Source organism: Lutjanus erythropterus, chromosome 9 (assembly GCF_056507025.1).
Source record: "Lutjanus erythropterus isolate fLutEry1 chromosome 9, fLutEry1.hap2, whole genome shotgun sequence".
NCBI lineage: Eukaryota > Metazoa > Chordata > Actinopteri > Lutjaniformes > Lutjanidae > Lutjanus > Lutjanus erythropterus.
This window is the reverse complement of record NC_139325.1, coordinates 15,631,508-15,653,675: the sequence shown is the minus strand read 5'-3', so window position 1 is coordinate 15,653,675 and position 22,168 is coordinate 15,631,508. Positions and strand designations below refer to the sequence as shown.

Genomic DNA, 22,168 nt, shown 5'->3' with positions numbered 1-22,168 from the left:
CTTTTGTAATAAATTTGTTAAATTGTAAAGAGACTTATGGACACCCTGTATATCAACATATTGAGGCAGCTAACCATGTGTTGCAAATGAAGTTAGTTAACAAGCTTGCAAAGAAGTTGAAACATGTTAACTTAGTTTGCTAATGGTAATGTATAAATGGTTGAAACAGGAGTATGGATGGACAAATAGTTGAAATAGCTAAAATAATGGGTAAGTGGTTGAAATATTCAGCTTCTTCTGTGGTACTATTACAAATGCGAGATCAACTAACTATATAACTAACAGTGTTAATGTTCTGGTTAATATGTAAGGAGTGGTATTGTTGGGGTACATTAGATAGAAGGTTGGGGACTACTGTGATAAAACAGACAGGCTAAGGTAAGTGGAAGTCTTTGAGTTAAATTCAAGTTCAGATGGCCACTGTAGGTTTTCCTACATACTTGGAAGGGGAGGGTGACACAAGATGTAGGAGCACCTACAGTGGCTGCGAAACTTGCATAAAATGCCAAAGGACCCACACCCTCTGTAGATATAAATGGCTCATTGTAATGAAACACTGCAATTCTTATTGACAGGTGATCATACACTAATGAAAGCATACTTATTACATATATACATACATATTATATTTCATCTCTGCCATATTCTACCATAAATCCCCATAAATGGTACATGCTAGACCTTTTAAAAAAACCCCGATCAAAACATATGATCATCAGTCCAGATGGACTGCCCAAGGGCTTCTTTTTGGAAATATAAAATTTTCATCCACAGCAGTGAGATGAAAATTTCTAATCAGGGACCTGCCATAGGAGATCTGTATGCAACTCTCTACCCAGGAGAACAGCTTTAATTACAATGCAGCTCAAGGCTCCAGAGCACCATGCTCTAACTTTAGACGAAACACGGTGAGAAGGCTGTAGGCAAAACCTGCATGCTGCTACACACAGCACGTCACAAAGTGCTATAAGTGGCACCCTGAGGCAGCACAAAGTGAGGGAGCAAGAAAAATATTGGTGTGGGAGATATTATGCCACACAAAAGAGCACAATAAACTGCACCAACGCACAGTTTACTGACAATTCTTAAGCCTCAGGCTATCTTTTGGGCAAACTCATGCTTGGACAAAAGGTATACAGGCTACTGCAGGGGATGTCATGAGGAGCAGCACTGTGTGATACAGCAAGCTTGAAAGAAATTGTCAGTAGAAGAGGAACATGAAAATACAACCATAAAAATTCTATATTCATTCTGTTTGTAGGAATTCATCTATTCTGTGTATGGTTAATATATTTTAAATAAAATAAAAATTCAAAAAGACATGAACTTTCTCAGTGATTCAGCACATATGTGTCATTAAAGAGCATGCACTAATAAAAATCTGTATTTGTTTCAATAAATGAAGTTCATATATCCCAATTATTTTAGATCCAGTGTTAGTATTCAAATCATCCTTCCCACACTGACAAGTCTTTCCATATTTGACGCATATGTATTTTGAGCAGACCACATCATATACTACAACCAAAAATCTTCTGGACCTGAAATCTTGCCTCTGCCAAGTCAACTTGAATCAAAGCTGATCCAAAGTGTTATACATTATTGTGAGGGACAGAGATAAAAATATATGAAGCAGAAAATCAGACCATTCATCCAAAGTCAAACTCTCACCAGCATGTATATTTTAAAGATATCAATGGACTGGGAAAATCGTTTATAAGGACAGAGAGCCCTCTTGATGCAGCGACTTATAACTCTCTGTCACCTGTCACCATATAACTTTGCTTAATAGAAAAAGCAACCAGTAGTTAATAGCAGCATTGTGGACCAGCTGAAGGTAACATAAAGTTTAGCTGAACCAAAGTATAGAGAGTTACAGCAATCAATATAAAACTGTCTGAAATACTTTCTGTGGGTTCATCCTTCTTGGATTAATGGCTTTATTTACAAAACAAGTTTGGACTCAGATCTGTCCACCGGGGGACCATATTTTCAACATTTCTGTTTCATACCTGCAGCGCGGCCTCTGCCTCTTGAAGAGCTGGCCGGGCAGCTTCAAGTTTCTCCTCAGCGATGGCCTTGTCAGCTGAGATGCTGTCTACAATAGCCTGGGCCTTGTCCTTCACCTTCTGCACCTCCACCTTCACTCGCTCTGCTGCTTGAGCTTTTACTGTCACCTCTTTCAACACCTGGGTGTGAGCACAAAAAGTGAACATGGCCATGAGTCAGTGCAATCTCAAATGTTATCTTGGTTTTTTTTTTTGTTTTGTTTTGTTTTTTTATATATCTAAACCAAAACTTTTCATACTCTAAAAGCTTTTATCATTCCATCTAAATGCAATCATGAATGATAAATTATTAGGATTTCATTTACACTCACAGCAATCAGTGTATATTGTCTCTTTTCTGATTTTACCAGTTGTTTGTTTTAACTTTGATTGTATGTTTTTATTATGATTATTCAATACTCGCTAATTTCCATTCCAGGACACAAACAAATATGATGAAGAAATCATTTCATTTAAAATATTAAAAGATTTTTGACACTAAATATATTCCTAAACTTGAAAAAATAAGGGTTACAATTGAGCAATTTCAAAACTTTGAAGACTTTGTAAGAACCCTGAACAAATCACAAATGCAAATAAATAAATAAACTTCACATTTACTTTGTTAGCACCATTAATTTCACTGCTATTCATCCATATCCATATGTACCTGCACATACACAAACACACTAAAACACACATACAGGCTGCTGTTTCAATCCAAAATATCAAGTTGATTTGTTCAATTTGAAAGGTCATACAAATGAAAAAGCAAAATACTGTAAAGCATAGAGTACGTATCTTTACAGACACTTTCTGATCCTAAAGACACAGAGAAAAAAAACTCTCCTGCCTGAAACCTACCATATCAGCCTTGTCATTGGCAACCTGTAGCTCCTTCTCTTTCACCTCCAGCTCTTTGCTGAGTGCTGCTACAGACTCTGATGCCTCCTTCAGCTTCTGGAGACCAGTATTCATCCTAAACGAGAGATTTATTAAACACAAGCAGTGAAACCAAATGCAATTCCAGCATACGGTGTGCACCTTGCTCTTGTGTGGTAGCCTATTGAAAGGCATCTGCACATCTACACCTGGGGCCCTGTTTGTTGTAAATATCTACATCTATATCAAGATGAATGACATGGCACTGACATCATTTGTAGTCCACTAGGTGCCAGGTGGTGAACTGCTTGCACATTATTTAACAGCAAAACAGCTTTTCATCCTTGTACCATGTGTCTGATCAAAATTCGAAATGTCCTTCAACAGGCGCCAATAACTCTTTGGAGGCCTGGGGACTGATAAGCAGACATGGCTCAAAATCAAGAAAAAAAGGAGCACAGAAATGTTACGCTCCAAGATGTGTGATGTCTTTTTATGTTGTATTTTCACAAAATGATGGTTCAGGACTGGGCTCTTGGATGACAGCTTACTTTATTAGGATTCATCCTGAGCATCCATCAGTGTTGGCGACATTAGGCAGTCGATAACTATTGACTAAGAAAGGGTTCAATCTGTGACACAGTTCTTTCAAGAGTATACCTGTGAAAAGGGCTATTATTCTTCAGGAAATGCACTAATCACACCTATTTATTAATTCATTACTAATGAGTAGCCACTCAAGGTAAAATAAAGACTAAACAACAGATTTAAGATTCAGCAAATTTATTAACCTAGTATCATTTAGAAAACAAGTTTTAAACCAACCCTAAGTAATCATAAGTTGTAGACAATATGCTGTATATTCAGTAGTTCAGTTATTGGCTCTAAAATGGAATTAAAGCCATCTTACAAAGGTTATAAAATCCTAGCACTGTAAGTACACCTATATCAAATATTTTATCTAATCCCTAACATGTGTTTACCTGTTGGCCAGGGTCTGGACTTCAGACCTCTTCTCCTTATAGATAGTCTTGTAGCCTTGAATGAAGGACAGGTAGGACTTGGGTGTGACGTGAGTGGACCGTCGGTATCTGAATTCAAATTAGATGACATCAGGATCATTTCATTATTTGTATAATATTTTAACCTTAAACTTTTCCATATGGGCCTAGAATTTCTGCTATATTTAAAGAAACACACTGGAGGCTAAGTGGTTATAGGCCACTGACCACAAATATTTCTCACACTGTCTAACATAACTAGAATAATATGTTGATTTTGCTCAAGGGCATATTGCTGACACAGAGAGGCAGTCGGCAAAATAAAATACTGCACCTCTGGAAGTAGTCCACACACTTCTCTGCCACGCCATCCTGAAAGGAACCCATGCACTGGACTACTTCACTTTTAACCTGGGGTGAGCAGTCGATGTCATAGACTGACAAGAAGTGCTCTGAAACTGAAGGACAGAAAGATGGAGGAGGAAGAATGAGAAACAGCAGAATTAAGTGGGGAAAAATACATAGAGGGGAGAGAAGAAATTGGTTACACAACCCAAACACAAAATCTATTTAAGCTTCTTTACTGCTCAATAAGCTGACATGCTGTAAGAAATTCAAATTGATTATTTTCCAAGAAGGAATGACCACGTAATTACATGAGACATTATGGATTATTGGTTATATGTGTTACTGCAATATCTGTGTTCTGCGTCATTCTTCTGACTGATTTGACAATGTGGACATTAAGCAACAGAAGCAAAGAGCAGAGCACAATAATTGGAAAATATTGATTCTTTTACAGTTTGTTTTCTAAAAGCAAACAGACATGCTGACAATAAATGTACTGTAAGAGATTGTTTTTCAGGACAAAATGAACTGTGCATATTTAAAATTTAAATATTAAGACTCATTATATATATGAAATTTTAAAAAATACATATAGCTAATTACAATCTATAGTATGTCTGAAGGCATCTCTAAACAACACTCTGAGACATTTCCTCATCTAGCAAAGATAATTTGAGAAGTTTTAATTTTGTTCTGACTTTCAGTAACTAGAAAGCACAAGTGACACGTTATTAACAAGATGACTCAGTGATAAATGAGCATTGAAATATCCCTGTTTATTCTGATTTTACAGCACTGGCAATACTAACAGCAGCCACTGTAAATGGAGAATGGCATACATATACATATTTGGAAACAAACATGCCACTGTCAGATCATATCAATATGTAAATGTACCTGCAACAAGAGCATCTTTGGGCCACCGTCTGAACCAGTCCATGGTGCAACCAGATATCAATGCTGGGAACTTTAATGCTCTGTTGCGGAACTTTTCCCCAACAGGTGAGAAGCACAGAACGACGTGGAGATTATGTCGAACGCGGGACATGAAGTATTCATACAGGTTTTCATTGGTCGGTGGTCGCCTGGGAAACTCTCGCTTCATAACAGGGATGAGATCACTGAGGATCTCGTCAATCTCATCACGAGCAAATAAGTTGGACACCTGAAGTTAGAAACACACAAATACACATAAATCAATGTCAAATTAAATCATCGGACCATCTTTGTCATCTCAGCTACTATCATCTGTTTTCAGTTTGTTAGTCAGACTGTTGATTAAGAGAACACAGAAGAAACAATATAAGTTATCAGATTATAACATTAAAACCCTTTCAAGTGATAGTAAGTTATTACATCATAACATGAAACTTCTCAAAACATGAAAATATTCGTACCACATGAAAAAAAATGTATCATCTTCTGTCATAGCAGGAATATGCTGCTGTAGTATGAGCTACAGCTTTTGTTCTGTACCCTGAAAATCTTTATCTTCATTCACACCCACTTTGTTCAGGTTTGACTAAAGGGGATTGTGATACTGCATCCTTCCACATTGCTTTTTGCTCCTATTCACTAAATCCCTTATTGAGAGAGAATACAATTAATGGAGATGAGGAAGGGCAGGAAAAAGTCTTGGGGGGAGCATGAGGTGTTGTAGTTAAAAGCAACATGTCTGTAACATCTGCTGGGTTACATTCACATAAACAACAAGCTCGCATCAACAGCTCTCTCATCCTTTATTCATTTCCCAGCTTTGTCACCATCTCTCACACACAGTCCCAACACTTCACACACACAAACCTCTCACCTGCACGCAAACAACACCCAGACACAAACTCCTCCCCAGTTCCCACTTCTATTTACCCCCCCTGGTAGAGCAGCTGCTCCATAAATTGTTATTTAGGAAATGAAGGGATAGGAGCAGGTGGAAGAGATGTAAGATAGAGATGGTGTCGTGATAAGGCAGAGGAGGAGCAGAAGGAAAAGGAAGAGCATAGCAGAAGAAAAGATGAGGAAATACGTAAATAAGAGGATGTAAAGAAGAAGGGAAAATGATGGTAAATAGGGCAAAACTTCAGAGGTGAAGGAAAAGTAAGATTTTTCTTGTTTGAGGACCATTGTAAATAAAAAATACTAAATAAGTTAATGAAATTGCAAATTGACTCACCACACCGAGGAACTAGGAAAGTCACAATCTCCAAAGCCACAATTTGATTTGACTTCCCATTTTACAGTAACGTCACGTTTTTTCAACCCACAACACCCCAACAACTATCATTTACATTTTCAAATTCTTCTTTAAATAGAAAAGCTGTGCTGCAGGCTACTGGTAAGCTACGCTGTGACGTCTTCAGGTAGCAGATAGCACAAGTAGGCGAAGTAGGCAGGGTTGGAGAGAAAACACAGTATCAGGAAAATTGACGATCCTGCTTTTGATTAATTAGAATTGAAATTGTAACACCACTAATAGGAAAGCAAAATTATTGTAGTTCACTGCTTCAATCAATTTGTTTTGCTGCTCAAAACACAAATGAAGTAGTCTCATATTCAGCAGTCACTTCTTGACTTGCACACAGAGGAGAAATAGTAAGGAAGTAAAGAAAACTAAGGAAAAGAGTCATGTATTACTGAATGAAACAGGAGCAAAACTCATCTCGTCTACTTAATTCAAGGGTATGCTGAAAAAGTAGGGAAAAAAGCATGTGTGTTCTCAACAAAGTGTTCACACATGTCTGTCCATTAGAGTGCTGGCAAGTCATCACTGTGATAGCTATGCTGCACATCATTGAAGTCGAGATAATGGCACAGATTAAGAGAAGGATGGTGATGTGTAAATCAACCAATGGGAGAACAACATAGGGCCTTTTCTGGGGCACAGCGGTAAAGATTTCCTTTAAAAAAATAGATTTCATCATTACTCCTGCAGATGTTAAATTTATTACGATGCCCTTTGCTTCTGCTTTGCATTAAGATGCTGTTATAAAATGGGGCCCTGTTTTCACAGCTTGTTGCCCCCACAGAACATAAACATTCAAGCAGTGGGAGCAGGGAAAAGGCTGGTTAAAAGCAGCAAGACTCCTATGTCAGCACAGAGCAAGCAGCAGGAGTAGCAGCCTGATGGAGAAGTAACCGGAGGCGAGAAACTGTATATAATTTAAATAGCTTGACATTAGGTGTGCATAAAATAATAATTAGTTCACTCTGTCCTATCAGTTTTTACCAGGCGGAGTTTTCTGAATGATCTTGCACTGCTCAGTACTTTCAACCTTTCCATCTTGTTTATTTCCATCCTGTTATAGTGATGGCATCTCTGGCTATAAGGTCATTGCTGTGTTTTTTTTGAAGGACTGTCCTTAAAAATGAATCAAGACAGGAGGAAGAAGGAGAAAAAAAGAGGTAAAGACACTGAAGAAAACGAAGGCAGAAGCAGGAGATGAATAGAATGGCAGTGCTGGCAAGGAGAAGAAAGGATTATCTGAAGACGAGGTGTAAAGGAAATATGGATGAGGCAGAAGGGGCTTAGAGGCACATGAATAACCAGGAGAAAGAGGAAGGGTGAGGAGACAAAGTGGAAAACAATGAAGGGTAGGACTAGGGGTGTGCGAATGGAGGAGGAGGAAGGCAAAAAGATGACAATAGAGGAAAATTGCAGGACTGAACAGGAGGAAAACCAGATATTAAGTGGAGAAGGAAAAGAATGAGTGGGGACAGGGAGGGGCAGCACAAAAAGGAGTGAAGTGTGAAGAAAGAAGCTGGCAAAGGTGTACAAGTAAAACAATGGGAGGAAGGTGAGGAAAGTAAAGAGGATAGTAAGTTAGAGAGAGGAGAAAAAGTGCTTTAGTTGCCCCAGTTACACTACAACCACTGGATCCAAAGAAATGGATTCTGCATTCTGAGACTTCAGCTGGGGAAATGTGTAAACCGTGGCACTTGACTTCATGACTACATGCTGCTACCTGCTGCTATTACAGAGCAATACAGGAAAGAAGACAATCGCTATATCTGTCTGGTCTGTCAGTTATAGCTTTAATTCTTGACATCAGAATCGATGAGAAAAAAATTGTGAAATGCAATCGTATTGACAGGGAAAATGCAACTTGCTTTTTAATTTGATTCAATTGCAACTGCACTGCTCATATAACCAACATGGTCTTCTCTTTTCCAGGTCTGTGCTGTCGCAGTTTTGGTATCATGGTCATGAAATGTTTATTTCATTCCTGGGCAAACCGCCAGCTGTCAGTTTCAGCAGCGCAACAAAAAGTATAATTGAAGCTTTTGTGCTGGACAAACTAGAGGATGTCAGTGTAAGTATCTGAGTCAGTGCAGCAGCTTTGCATATCCAAAGTAAGCTTTCCTCATGATAAAGTGTTGTGTTGCAAAAACACAGATGTGCCAGAGCATTCACTGAAATCAGAAAGAACATCTTACTGCAAAAGAAGAAACAGAAAAGATAGATTAATTTTATCCATTCTTATAATTGTATTTTGCCAAAGAACAAAGCTGCCATCCACTCTACACATCTCAAGTTTACACTGGCGAGCAAGGCTGAAAAATAAAAATAAATGGATAAATGGGAAAATATGCTTCCCATTGCATGCATACACCAAGCAACGGGAAATGTTAGTGCAAGTATATTATTCTGAGAATGGTATTTCATTGTATTTGGAATAGAGGGGAGCTATGAGGCGCTCGGCTCACCTGAAAGAGGTATGATCACCACATAAAGCCTCATCTGAGAAATTTAGAGAAAGCTCTAAAATACTGGGACCACTGACTGTTCTTCTATTTACACTGACATTTTTCTGTGTATCTGGCTTTCTGAAATAAATAATAAGCTAATAGCAAAGCACTTGTTAATGTCTGTGTTTATTTGCGCATAACAATTTCTGATCATTTGTGTCACAATGCTGTCTATTCCTGCTGTGGCAATTCATGCATAGGGGCACATTCAATAAATGGTACAAACCTATCTTGGAGGAGAATTAAGCAATTTAAAGAAAAGAATTTTCCTTTTCTTTTTTGTCCCAGGCTAAATATTCCTCTGTATGTACTTAAAATATATTCTTGCACATTGGTGGGTGCATTTATACATGCCATGTGAACAGTACCCTCTGTCCGACCTAGAAAAAATGGGCTGCCATGGTGTAATTCCAACACTGCTGTAGCAATGTGTGAGATCAGAGCAGAGAAATGGTTCATTTACTCTGTAGTTGCCCTCTCTTTGCTTATCCCAAGTTTCCAGCTGGGCCTGCTGTTATCATTAACAATAATAGTTACACCATCCTTTCATCATCCAGTTCTGGGGTTTATCTCACTCTGAATTCTGAAGCCACATTGTTTTATGGTCCACTTAAAAAAGGGCATAGTAGCAGTTATTCAGTAAGTCAGTCAGACCCTAAGCTGACTGACCTGTTGGGTCAACATGTGCTACGTATACATGACCTCTGGATTAAACAGTTAAGATAGTGGGGGTTACTCAATCTTCTCCTTGTCTCCAGCTGCAGAACATTTTGCTAATCAAAGATATTTAATACCAAATTTATAAAAAAAAAAAAAATGCATGTACTGTACAATAGACTGCCTCACCTTCAAACAGTCTGATATGCACTTGCATGCTGTTTTAGTTTTGTAGATACATTTTGCAGATACCTTTGCCCCTTGTCTTGCAGTCTTGAAATGAATTTAATTTAATTTATTTATTTGAGTGCTGACATTTAAAAACAAACTATGTAGGAAAAAAACAATGTATAGACTAATAAAAATAAAATAATCACTTTCAAGTAACACTTATTACAACATAGTGTGTGGTGGTGTCTGTATCTGCTTCTGTGAGAGCTGCTGGGAGAGACACACACATGCACACACACACACACACACACACCGAGAACACAGTGACATCTAAGTTAACTGCTGTGAAACAGTCAGAAAATAACTTTTTATTCCTCTGATTCACTGCTTTGTTCTTGCTAACAAGTTTCGCAGCCACTGTAAGTTCTCCTACCGAATCAAGCGGGACCTTTTGCTGTGAGAGCCCTTGAGTAATTGAATTCAGGCCAGCAATATCAGCTGCTTTTAAATATCTTCTTAAATTAAATTCAGTTTCAACAAGTTCACATTAAGTAAAGTTTGATATTACAAATTTATATTACAATAATGATGCATGTGTGTTTTAGTGTCTTTTTTCTATATGTGTGCTGCTGACCTCTCCGGATGACAGGACGTTGTTCATGTACTCGAGGAAGGACTCGTCTTTGATTTCATTGTCAGTAAAGATGAAACTGACGCCTTTGCCATGTTGGCCAGCTGTTCTGTACAAACCCTTCAGGTCATCCATCAGGTTGGCTGTGTTGTATGAGCTGGCAAAGAACAGAATACATACAATAAATATTTTATATAAAACTGACAGACAGATAAAAAGGAAATCGCTGTGTGTGTTAGTGAGCATACACTGTATAACTGAATATATTTGACTTTGTGAATGATGCTGTTTGAGTTAGATGCACTGTTTGGACCCAGGGGACCATGTGACTGCACATCACTTATTTTTTTTCTGACAGCAGTAGCATTCCTGTAGTAGGTCAAGCTCAGTGCATTGCTAAAATACACAGTATGTTGCTTCATACCAATATGGCAACAAAGATAATTACACAATACATCTCTGAATCTTTTATGATTACTTTATTTTTAAGATCAATCTGCCAAGCTGGCCTTGAATATACTGTGTAGTGTGTTGCAATGACAAACTGAATTACCCACAGCCATACAACAAAGCAGTGTATGTGTGTGTGTGTGTGTGTGCAAACATTGAGAGGTGTCATTTTGATTTTCAAGTTTCAGGTGCTTTTATTAGTTGAAGTGGTAAAAAAAAAAAAGTGCGAGCAGACTTAATAGATTTCTGGCTTGAAAGGTGTTAAACAAGCAAGCAGTGTCCTAGTTGTTGAACGTACCTCCATCTGTTTTTGTGTGTTTGTGTGCGAACTTGAATGAATTATGGCAGGGAGACAAAAAATAAGCAAGAGTGTGAAAGTGGAAGATTAATGGGTGGAATTAATCAGATAAAAACATTGGTGTGAAACTGAATGCATTAAAACATATTACATAAAAGCAATCAGAAAGTTGAGGTTGCAGAGAATGAGAGCTGAACTAGGTCTGCATGAGAAAGAAACTGTGGTGGATGTGAAAGGCAGCTGTCTGTATGTGTGGGAAGAGAAGATAAAACAGAGAAAATGAAAAATTAGGGTGCATGTTTTCTCCAGGGAAAACACAAGGCTCATTCATATCCAGTGTTGGGCAAGTTACTCAGTAAGTGTAAAGAGCTACTTTTTACTTGTTCCTCCTTTCAGTGTAATAATATTACTTTACATATTACTTGGTATAAAAAGTAAGTAGTTACATTACTTGTTATATTACTATATTTCTTTTGTACTTTGTCGGTGGTCTTGTGTGCTCCAAAGTTGATCAACTGATCCAGTGAACTATTAATACCCAAAAAGCTTTTGTTTTCAGTGGTCCAGATGTTGGCAACGGTGGACAACAAAGTAGCCAAACAAACAGTAATGACAATACTTCCACCAGTGAAAGTATGCCTCTCTTTCTTTCCCTCATCCTCCATCCTTCATTCAGCTTTTGTGCTAGCAGCTGAAGTGACCTTTCCTGACCTGCTACACAAACAGATAGTCGTAATAGCCTACAGAAATCGAAAAGTAACTCAGTAGCTCAGAGTTACTTGGATTAGTAACTGTATTATTGTTACTTTATTATTAATCTCCTATACTACATATTCATGGCCAAAGTAATAATATTACAGTAATATATTACTGCCCAGCCCTGTTCATATTAACACCAAACAGTAAAATCTGTTAGAAAAATAGCAGCGGGGAAACAGTACAGCAACAAATGCACATGGGGACTGAGGGAGAAAAATATTTGACAGGTTGGTCAAGCGAGAGAAAGGCCAGAGTGAGACACAGAACAATGAGGCAGACAAAGTGCTGGACGGAACAGGCAGAGAAAAATGACACAGTTGAAAAAGTTCTGATGAATCAACTGCACTAAAAAGAGTCTCACAGGAGACAGTGATATTGTTTCACAGAGAAGAAAAGGGGCCAGAGCTGCAAAAATACTTCATACAATAAATATGAATATATATGTCTTTCAGAACATATCCTGTCCAGCAAATAATTCTGGTTGTAAATCCTGAAAGATAAATGATGAATCTTATTCAAATATTCATACTCTTGAAAAGTGATGCACATGATGCAAAGTGATAGCATGTCATCGGTATCACAGATAAAGGCTTTAAAATAAAATAACAGTACTGGCCAAAAAGTAACATTTCTGCCGATTCGGCAGGCTGAAAAGATGATGCTTTAATTATGTACATGCAAAGTGGGTATGTCAATGGTGAGAAGGTTTTTTGAAGTGTCCGAAATGTATAGCAAAGTCGTGATTTGCAATCATTTCTTAGCATTGGTCGTGCAAGGAGGAGCCAAATTACATTCCTTCAAGACTACAAATTTAATCTCCCATTTTTAGAGACACCACCCCAGTCATTATGATGAATTTGTGAAGAGCAAAAAGAAACAGGCACTAGTGAAAAAACCCGTCAGCAGTAGTTTTCTTATTTTGTCCAGTAAATGTATACATTTAATACAAAACATACAAAAATCCATTATCATGCATTTCTACTCTGTACTTATGAAATCAAAGTAACCATACTCTTTCTAAAGGGTGGATTTGTCCCAATTTAGTTTCTTCTCTGGTGAGCAAATATTTGCAAAGAGACCAGGAGTGGCAGAATTTTTGCTAAACTTAATTAACAAAAAATATTCAGAGTCAAAAGGGAACAATGTTGTGTTTGCAGCATAGCTGGCTCTCAGTGTAACAGCATAATATGAACAGAAAATTGATGGGGTGTGTGTGTGTGTGTGTGTGTGTGTGTGTGTGTGTGTGTGTGTGTGTGTGTGTGTGTGTGTTTGTGTGTGTTTGTGTGTGTGTGTGTGTGTTTGTGTGTGTGTGTGTGTGTTGTATGTGAGGATTACCGTGTGAGAGTGATCTGGAAGATCTTATATCCAGCTATGAATGAGGCCAGTCTGGTCAGGCTCTGTTTGCCTGAACCCCCAACACCCACCAGCAAAGCATTACCTCCAGGTGTCCGGATTATCCTGGACACCTACACAAAGAAAAAGCAAACACACACACACACAAAAATAGGATTAATAAAGGGATTGTGTATATAGATGTGACAAGTTGTGAGTGAGAAAAGGAGAAAAAATAAACAGGTACGGGAAGCAGAGTGGGAGTGGGATTTTGTGTGACTGCAAGTCCATGTGAGCGAGCATGCAAGCATTTTTCAAAGCTCCACAAATTAAGATGTACTAAAGCAAAAGTGGCAGAATATTTTTGGGCTAGAAGGCTGTCTGAGTGTAGCTGAGGGCATTCAATTGCGCAGAGCCTTGAGACATGATGCAGGAATCTTCAGGCTCTGTCTTTCAAATATGCGCTTACACTTTTTGCTCTATTCTGTGAGATTAAAAAAACATCTGGATTACCTTGACCAGATGTGTCATAGCATCCTGAAAGAAGACCATGTCCATGCCAGTACCCCTGATGCTCTCATTGTAATGGCTCAGGAACATGTTCAGGCGGTCTTTTAAGCTCTCAAATGATTCTGTCGGCTCGTACACCTTGGGCAAATCAAAGTCTGAATCTTCTGGCTCTTCCCCTGTGAGTAAAGAACATTTTATATTAAAAGGATCAAAATAGAAAACCTAATTACCATAGGTTTTAAAGATAGTACATTAAAATGTTCCAGTGCTGCGTTTTTGTGATCGGTCGGTACCTGTAGCCTCAGGTGCATCTCGTAGAAAGTCCACAAAGTATCTGTCTTGTCCATAGTCCACAATGTTCTTGTGCTCCTCGCTAAGCTCCTCCTCTACCAGCGTTGCCAAAGCCTGGTCAAACCACTCCACATCCTCGGGCATGGTAAATCTGTCAGCTATCACACGTTTGCACTCATGCTTCCACAATGCCAGCAGGACCTGCAAAATTAACATTTTCTTTTAATTAAGAGTCATGAGTCAGCAGAACAGCAAGATACAGAGAACACAGCCAGTATGACAAATAGCACTGACTGGGAAGAACAGTTTTATTACTTAATGGAATCATTGTATTGAGTTTGATGACTAAGTAAAAAAGATTTACATGAGCAGAGACACACTAGATCTTTTGCTTACACTGAAATCCATTAAGCCAGTCATTGATTAGATGCATTGATTGGTCGAATTCTGCACATACAGCAACCTCATTGTGAAATATAACTCTGGGAAAGTTAGGTTCATACATAGTCTATACTACTGTATTTTGTTTGAGTGCTTCAGTTTATTCTAGTCTCTTCTGGTGTAGTCTTTTCCGAGTTGAGGTGGCAGCCTCAGCAGGGATGTTGAGCATGTTTGCAGAGACTCCAGGCAACCCGAGGTAGAAGATATATTTCATTGTATTCAATTATTCAGTGAGGCCACAAACCAACAGGGAGTTGGCCACCTCAGCCAGAATTGAGCTTGCAATGCCAGAATTTTCTATTTATCCCTGCCAACAAACATTTCTGTCTCTCTCCAGTACTGTACATATATCTTAATGTATCATGTAGTCATACAGCAGCTCTACAATATAAGAATGGGTTTTGCTCATTCACTGTCAGAGTCTCTACACTACTCTAGTCAATTATACATCACCCTGCACCAAGCTACACTACATGACTCTTCATGTTCCTTCACTCCATTATCTGACTACAGTGAGGAATTATGCTAAAACACTGCAGTAATCTGGTTACTGTAAAACACAAATGCTGTAGTAGGCATTTGAACTAAGGTTGACTTATGTTAAAGTGGCTCCAGGGAATTTTCATGTTGTGTTGATGTTGGGCCCCTGTGGATAAAAGTGTTTTTTTTTTTTCTTGCATTCTTTGTCATATACATTCATTTTTGTATAAATGGTACATGGTTTAAGAAACCAGTAAATAGAATTACTGCCTCACCATATGCCATATGCTGTCTTCACTTAGAGACAGAGGACTGACAAAGAGCTTTAAGCATTTTTTTTTTTTTCAGAATATTCTGATGTCACAGTGAAGTTGACCTTTGTCCTTTTGGATATAAAATGCTATCCTCTCATAATTTTATCTTATTTGACAATTGTGAAATTTTTTCAGAATTTGCATATGAATTCTTGAATTGTGGACAAAAATGTTTTGTGAGGTCATAGTGACCTTTGACCTCCAAAATCTACTCAGTTAATCCTTGAGTCAAAGTTACATTTGTGCCAGATGTTATGATATCCCCTCCAAGCATTCCTGAGATATTGCATTTACTGGAATGGAATGGACACGAGGTCACATTGACCACTTGAACTGATGACCAAAATTGAATCAGGTCATCCTTGAGTCCAAGTGGACATGTTTGCCAAGTTTGAAGAAGAAGGATTGAAGGACATAAAGCCTTCAGCCATGGCCATTGTTGGTGTGAAGGCATAAAAATCTAGTCATCTTAGCCATCTTTCTTAATTACGTAACATTTTAGAAATCAGGTTATCATTAAAAACCCTGTAAATTAACTGCACACTTAAATCCTCTCACCTGGACAGAGCTGACCACCTCAGCGGTGGTATTGAGCATGCCCTGCCAGATCCTGGACAGATCCCTCAGGTTGAAGATGTAGTGGAACTTGGCTGGAGTTGGAAGCATCTTCACTTTGGTCAACTGCCAAAGACGGCGGGTCAGAGACACCAAGTGGGGAATGGTGCTCCGGACCTCAATGGTGAAACCACGACGTGCAGAGAAGTGGCCCACACCAATCACACCTATACAATCAAGTTGATAGTCAGGCAGTTGTTAACTGAAGGTGTAAAGATTTTTTTTATCAGCATATCAGCCTGAGACACAATATAAGCTGTATATGTTATTAAATTGAACTTTAAGTCAACATTTATCAAACTGTTACTCTCACAACAAATACTAGAGGGTATAAGACAGCACAATTATTCACCTAAAAAAAAGTATATATTTTTGATTTGGGGGTGAACTTTCCCATTACTATTAATCCAAAGTTTTGATTCAATACATACATTCGTAATGATTAAATTTTTACTCACCAAATATCTTGTCAATGGAGGCGTTGGAGGGGAGCGTACAGTTAAAGATGGAGAACTGCCTTTTCAGTCTCTGTGGGATGTCATTACGGCCCCCTCCTGGATGGATCATAGCGGCCAGAAACTGGACGTCCACAATATTGGTGAACTCTCCTGGTTTCTCCAGATTGAAGAACCCATTTTGCTCCATCAGCTGCCTGACAATCTCATTTGTCACCTATGAAGAAGGGATTTATTTGTTATTAGTTCATGTTTGCATTCTTCATCAGTCTATGTAATCATCATTAAATTAGGTTACTGAAATGTGCACAACTCTTATCTAAAAGTTTACAAATTAATAACTGGAAATGAAATGACCTTTTGTGGGATTCCAGAACAAAGGACACAACTAGAAATGCATCATTAATTGAGATAGATAGTGAAAAAAAATACTTTTTAAATTTGAATTAATTGATGTTAAAATGATCCTTAACCTGATCTCCCCATTCATTGATGACAGGCATGTTGATATCATCTATGAAAATTGACATTTTTTTCCCAGCAGGGGGTCCATATGTGGACCCCATCCTCTTATCCACATAGCTCTCCACTGTCCTCTAAAAGAGAAAAAAAAAGTAAGACAACACATAAGGTGATGAAAAAAACAGCAAGAAGCAAAAGAGAGAGAAAGGACAGATCTTGTATGTTCCACTCAGACATAATCCACAGCAACAACTTGATCAATGTGCAGCTTAGTCATGTACAGGGAAGAGACAGTGGTTCTTGCTGCAGCCTACACAAGATTAATCAGAGCAGACGTGGATCAATATTACTTCACAAATTCATGATAATCCATGAGAAGTTAACACAGATGCAGAGCCATCCATTTTCAGATTAAACTGCAAAGAATGAGACAGCAAGCTGTAACACCTAAACTGATTTAGAGGTAGGGAAACAGATGGTTCTGCTTTACCTGGAACATGAGTGGTGTGGTGGCAGATGAAAAGTTGAGACTCTTGCCCATGTGGGTCTCAGGGTCGTACTTCGACATGTAGCTCTTGATGACAACAGTCTTAGCTGTTCCCTGCTCCCCAATCAGCAAAACAGCCTATGGAAACGCAGAACTGTTTTTATCAAGGTAAAACAACTTGTGTAAAATATTCAAGTAAAAGTACAAAGTTTTCTTCTCAACTACTACTCTCAAACTACTCAGAGTATAGTATCAGTATTTAACTGTTGATGTTTAATACATTATCAGTAGCAGGCATTCAACTGAAAGAGGTTTATGTTTCTCCAAAGCTAAAGTACTCCAAACTCCTGTGCTACTCTGCTCAGTGGTCATGGTCACCTCTCCAAACCTGTGCCTAATGCAGTGTTTGTTTGTTTTTTTCCTCTCATTAGTACGTCATGTTTTCATTGGTCTATTTGTGATTGGATAGCCTAATTGGCTTTAAAGATGAAGATGATAGATTTGGATAGTAATTCATATTGCTGGTCTACTCAGTAGCAAATTACAATTATAAAAGTAGTGAGGAAGATTACATAGCCCAGTGTAATGCACACTTAAGAAAGAGTAAAATTAAAGGCTTAAAGAAATACTTATAAAACCACAAGTACCCAAAAAATTGCTTAAGTATAATGAGATGATTAGTAGTAATTTGTTACTTGTTATTGATCACTGATTAGTAATTACTGTTAATTATTCCATATGACAATTTTTTTGTTTGTTTTTTTCATGATCCACCTTTGTTAAAACAGTGTGTTAGTATATGACATACACTTTGTGTTTATTTAAAATCTCAGCAAGGAAAATAAGTAAGAGCTAACAAGTGCAACGGTGCTGTCTATAAAAGACCTATTCAACAACAGGCCAGCAGGTCATGTACAACCCTTTTGAATTTTTCTATGGTCTGCAAGAGGCTGCCTGCAAATCAGGCTAGAGTACATATCTCTGAGCCACTTTGAGACATCTGCACTATAGACTGTGTGATCTGAACTAACATGGTATTGTTTATATCTGTTTTAAGCACCTGTGTGCTGTGATTGGCTCACACCTTTGCTCAGTCAGTCAGCCTCATGTTGCACTCTGGGCTCACATTAGCTAAGCTGACAATTAGATTCTCTAAAGGCAAAAGAGACACAAAATTGATTGTGAAAATCGCCGATTTCAGAGCGAAGAAACTGACAAGTATTTATGTGCTTTGCCAGCTGCAACAATTGATAAACCAGTGTTTATTGTGCGATGAATGCATTACTGTGCTGAAAAAATACAATATGAAGAGGTACTAAAAGTCAAATAATTGACTTATTTGTATTAATCGGGAAAGTATTCTGCAGATGAGGACTCATCACCCTTGTAACCACGAAAATGGAGGAGAAGCTTGTTCTTTGCATGTCAGACAGAAACAAACAGAAGAGCCTGTTTGGGGCAGCAGAATGGTTGGACACTGAATGCTACTGGTGAGTGTTGTGCTTTTCTAACCCCACACACTGTAAACCTTTTGTTAGCTGTGTAGTCAACCCTCTGTTAATATACCATTAAGTTAGCTTCATTGCTAACATTAATCATAATGTTAAACTCACACACAGTGTTTTTTTTCTCTCACCACACATACGTTTCAACCCAGCACTCCCCAGTGCCCTGCCAGCAATTTTCTGCAAGTAACTACGTGGACCTAAATGAAACCTCACCCTCACACAAACCACCTCTTTACAAACACACCAACATACATAAGCTCTCTACGCTGCTCTTGTGCAATTATGAATCTGAATGACTCTAACACACATGCATACGCACAGCTACACAAACAGGGTTATGATGAATAGCACATTGTGGAGCATTTGATGGGCTTTTAAGTAGAGTATCGACCACGGTATTTTTAATCGGGTCTTTTAGAAGAGCTGTGCTGCATCCAGCCATCCTGCTATGCTATTGATCTGAAGCGTGTGCATGTGAGTGTACTCAGTTGTATACAGGAGTAAATGAAGCATGATAAACTGAATAGAGAAGAGATTAAATGGGTGCTACCCTATCTAAAACCCTTATCATAAGCCTGAAAGAAGCAATGAAATGGGATGTGTATATACCAAATGTTCCTGCTCAGACCATCTTTTTACTCTAGGTGATGTGTCCCTTGGAAATATGAGTCAATGTTTCAGTGAAAACATATGTCATATCATGTGTGACACATTTGTTTTGAAATTTTTAATGACCATGGACGCCGTGCCCCTCCGTTTGGCCTTACGCCCCTCAAAAATGATCTGCTCTGAGGCTACAATGGCTTCGTTAACCTGCCTGCACTACCCCAGCTATTTTAGCTGTTTTCTCCTCTGCCTCTTTCCTGTCAATATAGCTTTTAGACACAAGAGTCTTCTGTGGAGATTCTGACTGAGCAACATCAAGTGAAATGCTGTGCACATAATCAGTGATGGGTTTTTGAGCCTTTTATGCCCCGCTGGAAAACCAGGCTAATTAACTGTGATGCAGAATCACAATAGAGACAAAGTGCTCGGAACGTGTTTGAGAAAGGGAGCATGCAAACATAGACAGAAGTGTCAATGTGATATAAACTTCTCTTGATCATGACACCAAATTCTTTGGTTTGCACAGCAGACTGGAGTCTCTGTTAACAACAGAAAACAGTTACATACAGTAGTCTCCTCTTCATTGCGCTGCTGGATGCCATGTCTTTTTCTTTGTAAGCCCAATACAGCCAATGTGATGAATAAAAAACTAAGTCATTATAGTGAGAAACTTTCTCAAAATAATGAGCTTTTATATTAAAATAATGAGTTAGTACCTCAAACATTCTTATTATTGTCTAATGACTAGTTTGAGAAAGTTTCTTATAATTTTAAAATACTAACTCATTATTTTGAGTTATTAAAATAGACTGACCTCTGACTGACTTCCAGTGTCCCTTTACTTTGCATGAACAAATCAGGGAAAAACTGAATAAAACACCAAAGGCCAAGTGGCCTTGTCCCTAAAATGAGGTAACTCCATGCCTTGTACAGAGACACCACTGTCGTTTTCTTTCAGCAAGTCTCACCTTGCCTTGCTTGGCGATGGTCTGAATTAGGAAGTCGGTCCTAACATTGTCCACATTGGGTACCAAGATGGAGCTGTACTCTGGAGTGAATTCAGATGGATAAACATACTCCTCAACACTGGTGCTCCAGTGAACCCACTGACCTAGAAGAAGAATAAATGTGTACACATAAAAAAGATGAACTGTAGTGTAAAGATTGGTAGGACAATAGGACAATGGCACTTCAGAGTTGAAATATTTCCATATGATAAACGCACACCCACTGCCAAAATAAAGTGCAACATGAGGCAGGATGCTTCTGCTTGTCATTGGAAAGCTTTGATATTCCCTGGCATCTAATCTACAGGCAATAACATCTGTTTATCTATGCATGCGTACCATCTGCTGTGACATGGTAGTCAAACATGGTGTCCTCACTGTCATGAGGAATATCTGGCAAGTTTAGTGAGATACTGTCGTTCCCTCTGAGCCAGATCTCCATCTTTCTCCGGTCGTCCAGTTCAAGTAAGGCTCCAGCGCTCCACATGAGGGCAAAAACATACAGCCGCTCCAGATGATCTCTGGTAAGATCACCACACTGCTCCTGTAGAGTAACATCTACTTTAGATCGAGGATTTTGTTCAAGCAAGCAAACTTGTAAAACAAGAGACCACATCAAGAGTTTAAACTGTATATATCACAGTTCTCACTTTTCTCCACGGTTCATTGGCTCAAATGCAAAAAAGAGAAACAATTCTCTAATCTAGAATAAAGCTAATAAATCAGTGTGTCCTTCATTAACTAATTGTTGCTAATTAACAGTACTGCAATTGTAACACCAGTTCTACCCCAGGCACTTTAAAAATGAGAGATAGAAAAACAAAAAAATTATTTGTGCTGTTTTTAAGCCCTAAAGTGGTATAATTAGGGCTTTTGTAGCTCTGTTGGTGGTGTCAATTTGGCTTTTCTAATGAAATTATAAAGATATACAGAGGAAGTAATTTTTCAATTTGTGTGACTGAAAACTGGGCAAAACGGCACCGAGCTTACATCTATTTAAGTCTCACATCGTTAAAATGCCTTCAATCTATATGAAATTCACTTTTTACTCCAGCAGTCATTTTGTTTCCCCAGTATGGATTAACCTACAACAAGTGTTATCTGAGTGCTGTCTGTCCCATGGATGGGAATCCAGAACAGTTGTAACTTTACCTTTGGTGGTATGAGTCCCTGCAGCATGTTGATGCACTGCATGATGACGAAGGCCTCTAGCATATCCATCTTGAACTCCAGTGACTGCACACTGAAGCGGTAGAGCTCCGAGAAGGAGGAGGAGAAGAGTTCCCTCAGCACCTCTACTTCTTGGGGGGAACGTTTCTTCAACCAACCCTGAGAACACCAGCCACATCACTATAATTAGTTAAGATTACACAAATACATAAATGTAAAGTCCTCTGGATCAAGGCAATTGATTACTTCTGATGACTGATACTGAATGACTAGTCATACCCAAATCTGGGAAATTTCAGAATTTGCATGTTACAGGAATTTTTCATATAGATTTAACGCTGGAACATCACTGTCAGTGTTCACTGTCATTCAGTAGTAAAGCTATTTAGCTAAGGAACTCACTGTATAGTTTTCTAAATCACCGATTCCCACACGTTTTTTAGACCACGGCACCCTTTAAAGGGAAATTTTATATCATGGCACCCCAAGCCACCCATCTCCC

At 38.5% G+C, this 22,168-nt stretch overlaps 1 protein-coding gene across 4 annotated transcripts in view; it reads right to left on the bottom strand.

Annotated features, from left to right (window-relative positions):
• dnah5 (dynein, axonemal, heavy chain 5) overlaps positions 1–22,168 on the bottom strand; it is a 119,291-nt gene that overhangs the window by 49,914 nt on the left and 47,209 nt on the right. For all 4 annotated transcript variants that reach the window (XM_084726266.1, XM_084726267.1, XM_084726268.1 and 1 more), the window contains 16 exons: positions 21,649–21,825; positions 20,836–21,040; positions 20,458–20,600; positions 17,379–17,513; positions 16,900–17,022; positions 16,430–16,643; positions 15,915–16,138; positions 14,124–14,322; positions 13,834–14,006; positions 13,324–13,454; positions 10,485–10,638; positions 5,177–5,444; positions 4,266–4,389; positions 3,914–4,021; positions 2,913–3,027; positions 2,013–2,189 (listed from right to left, as the gene is read on the bottom strand). In XM_084726266.1, coding sequence (XP_084582392.1) covers positions 2,013–2,189; positions 2,913–3,027; positions 3,914–4,021; positions 4,266–4,389; positions 5,177–5,444; positions 10,485–10,638; positions 13,324–13,454; positions 13,834–14,006; positions 14,124–14,322; positions 15,915–16,138; positions 16,430–16,643; positions 16,900–17,022; positions 17,379–17,513; positions 20,458–20,600; positions 20,836–21,040; positions 21,649–21,825 — 2,670 coding nt within the window. The remainder of the gene's footprint in view (positions 1–2,012; positions 2,190–2,912; positions 3,028–3,913; positions 4,022–4,265; positions 4,390–5,176; positions 5,445–10,484; positions 10,639–13,323; positions 13,455–13,833; positions 14,007–14,123; positions 14,323–15,914; positions 16,139–16,429; positions 16,644–16,899; positions 17,023–17,378; positions 17,514–20,457; positions 20,601–20,835; positions 21,041–21,648; positions 21,826–22,168) is intronic.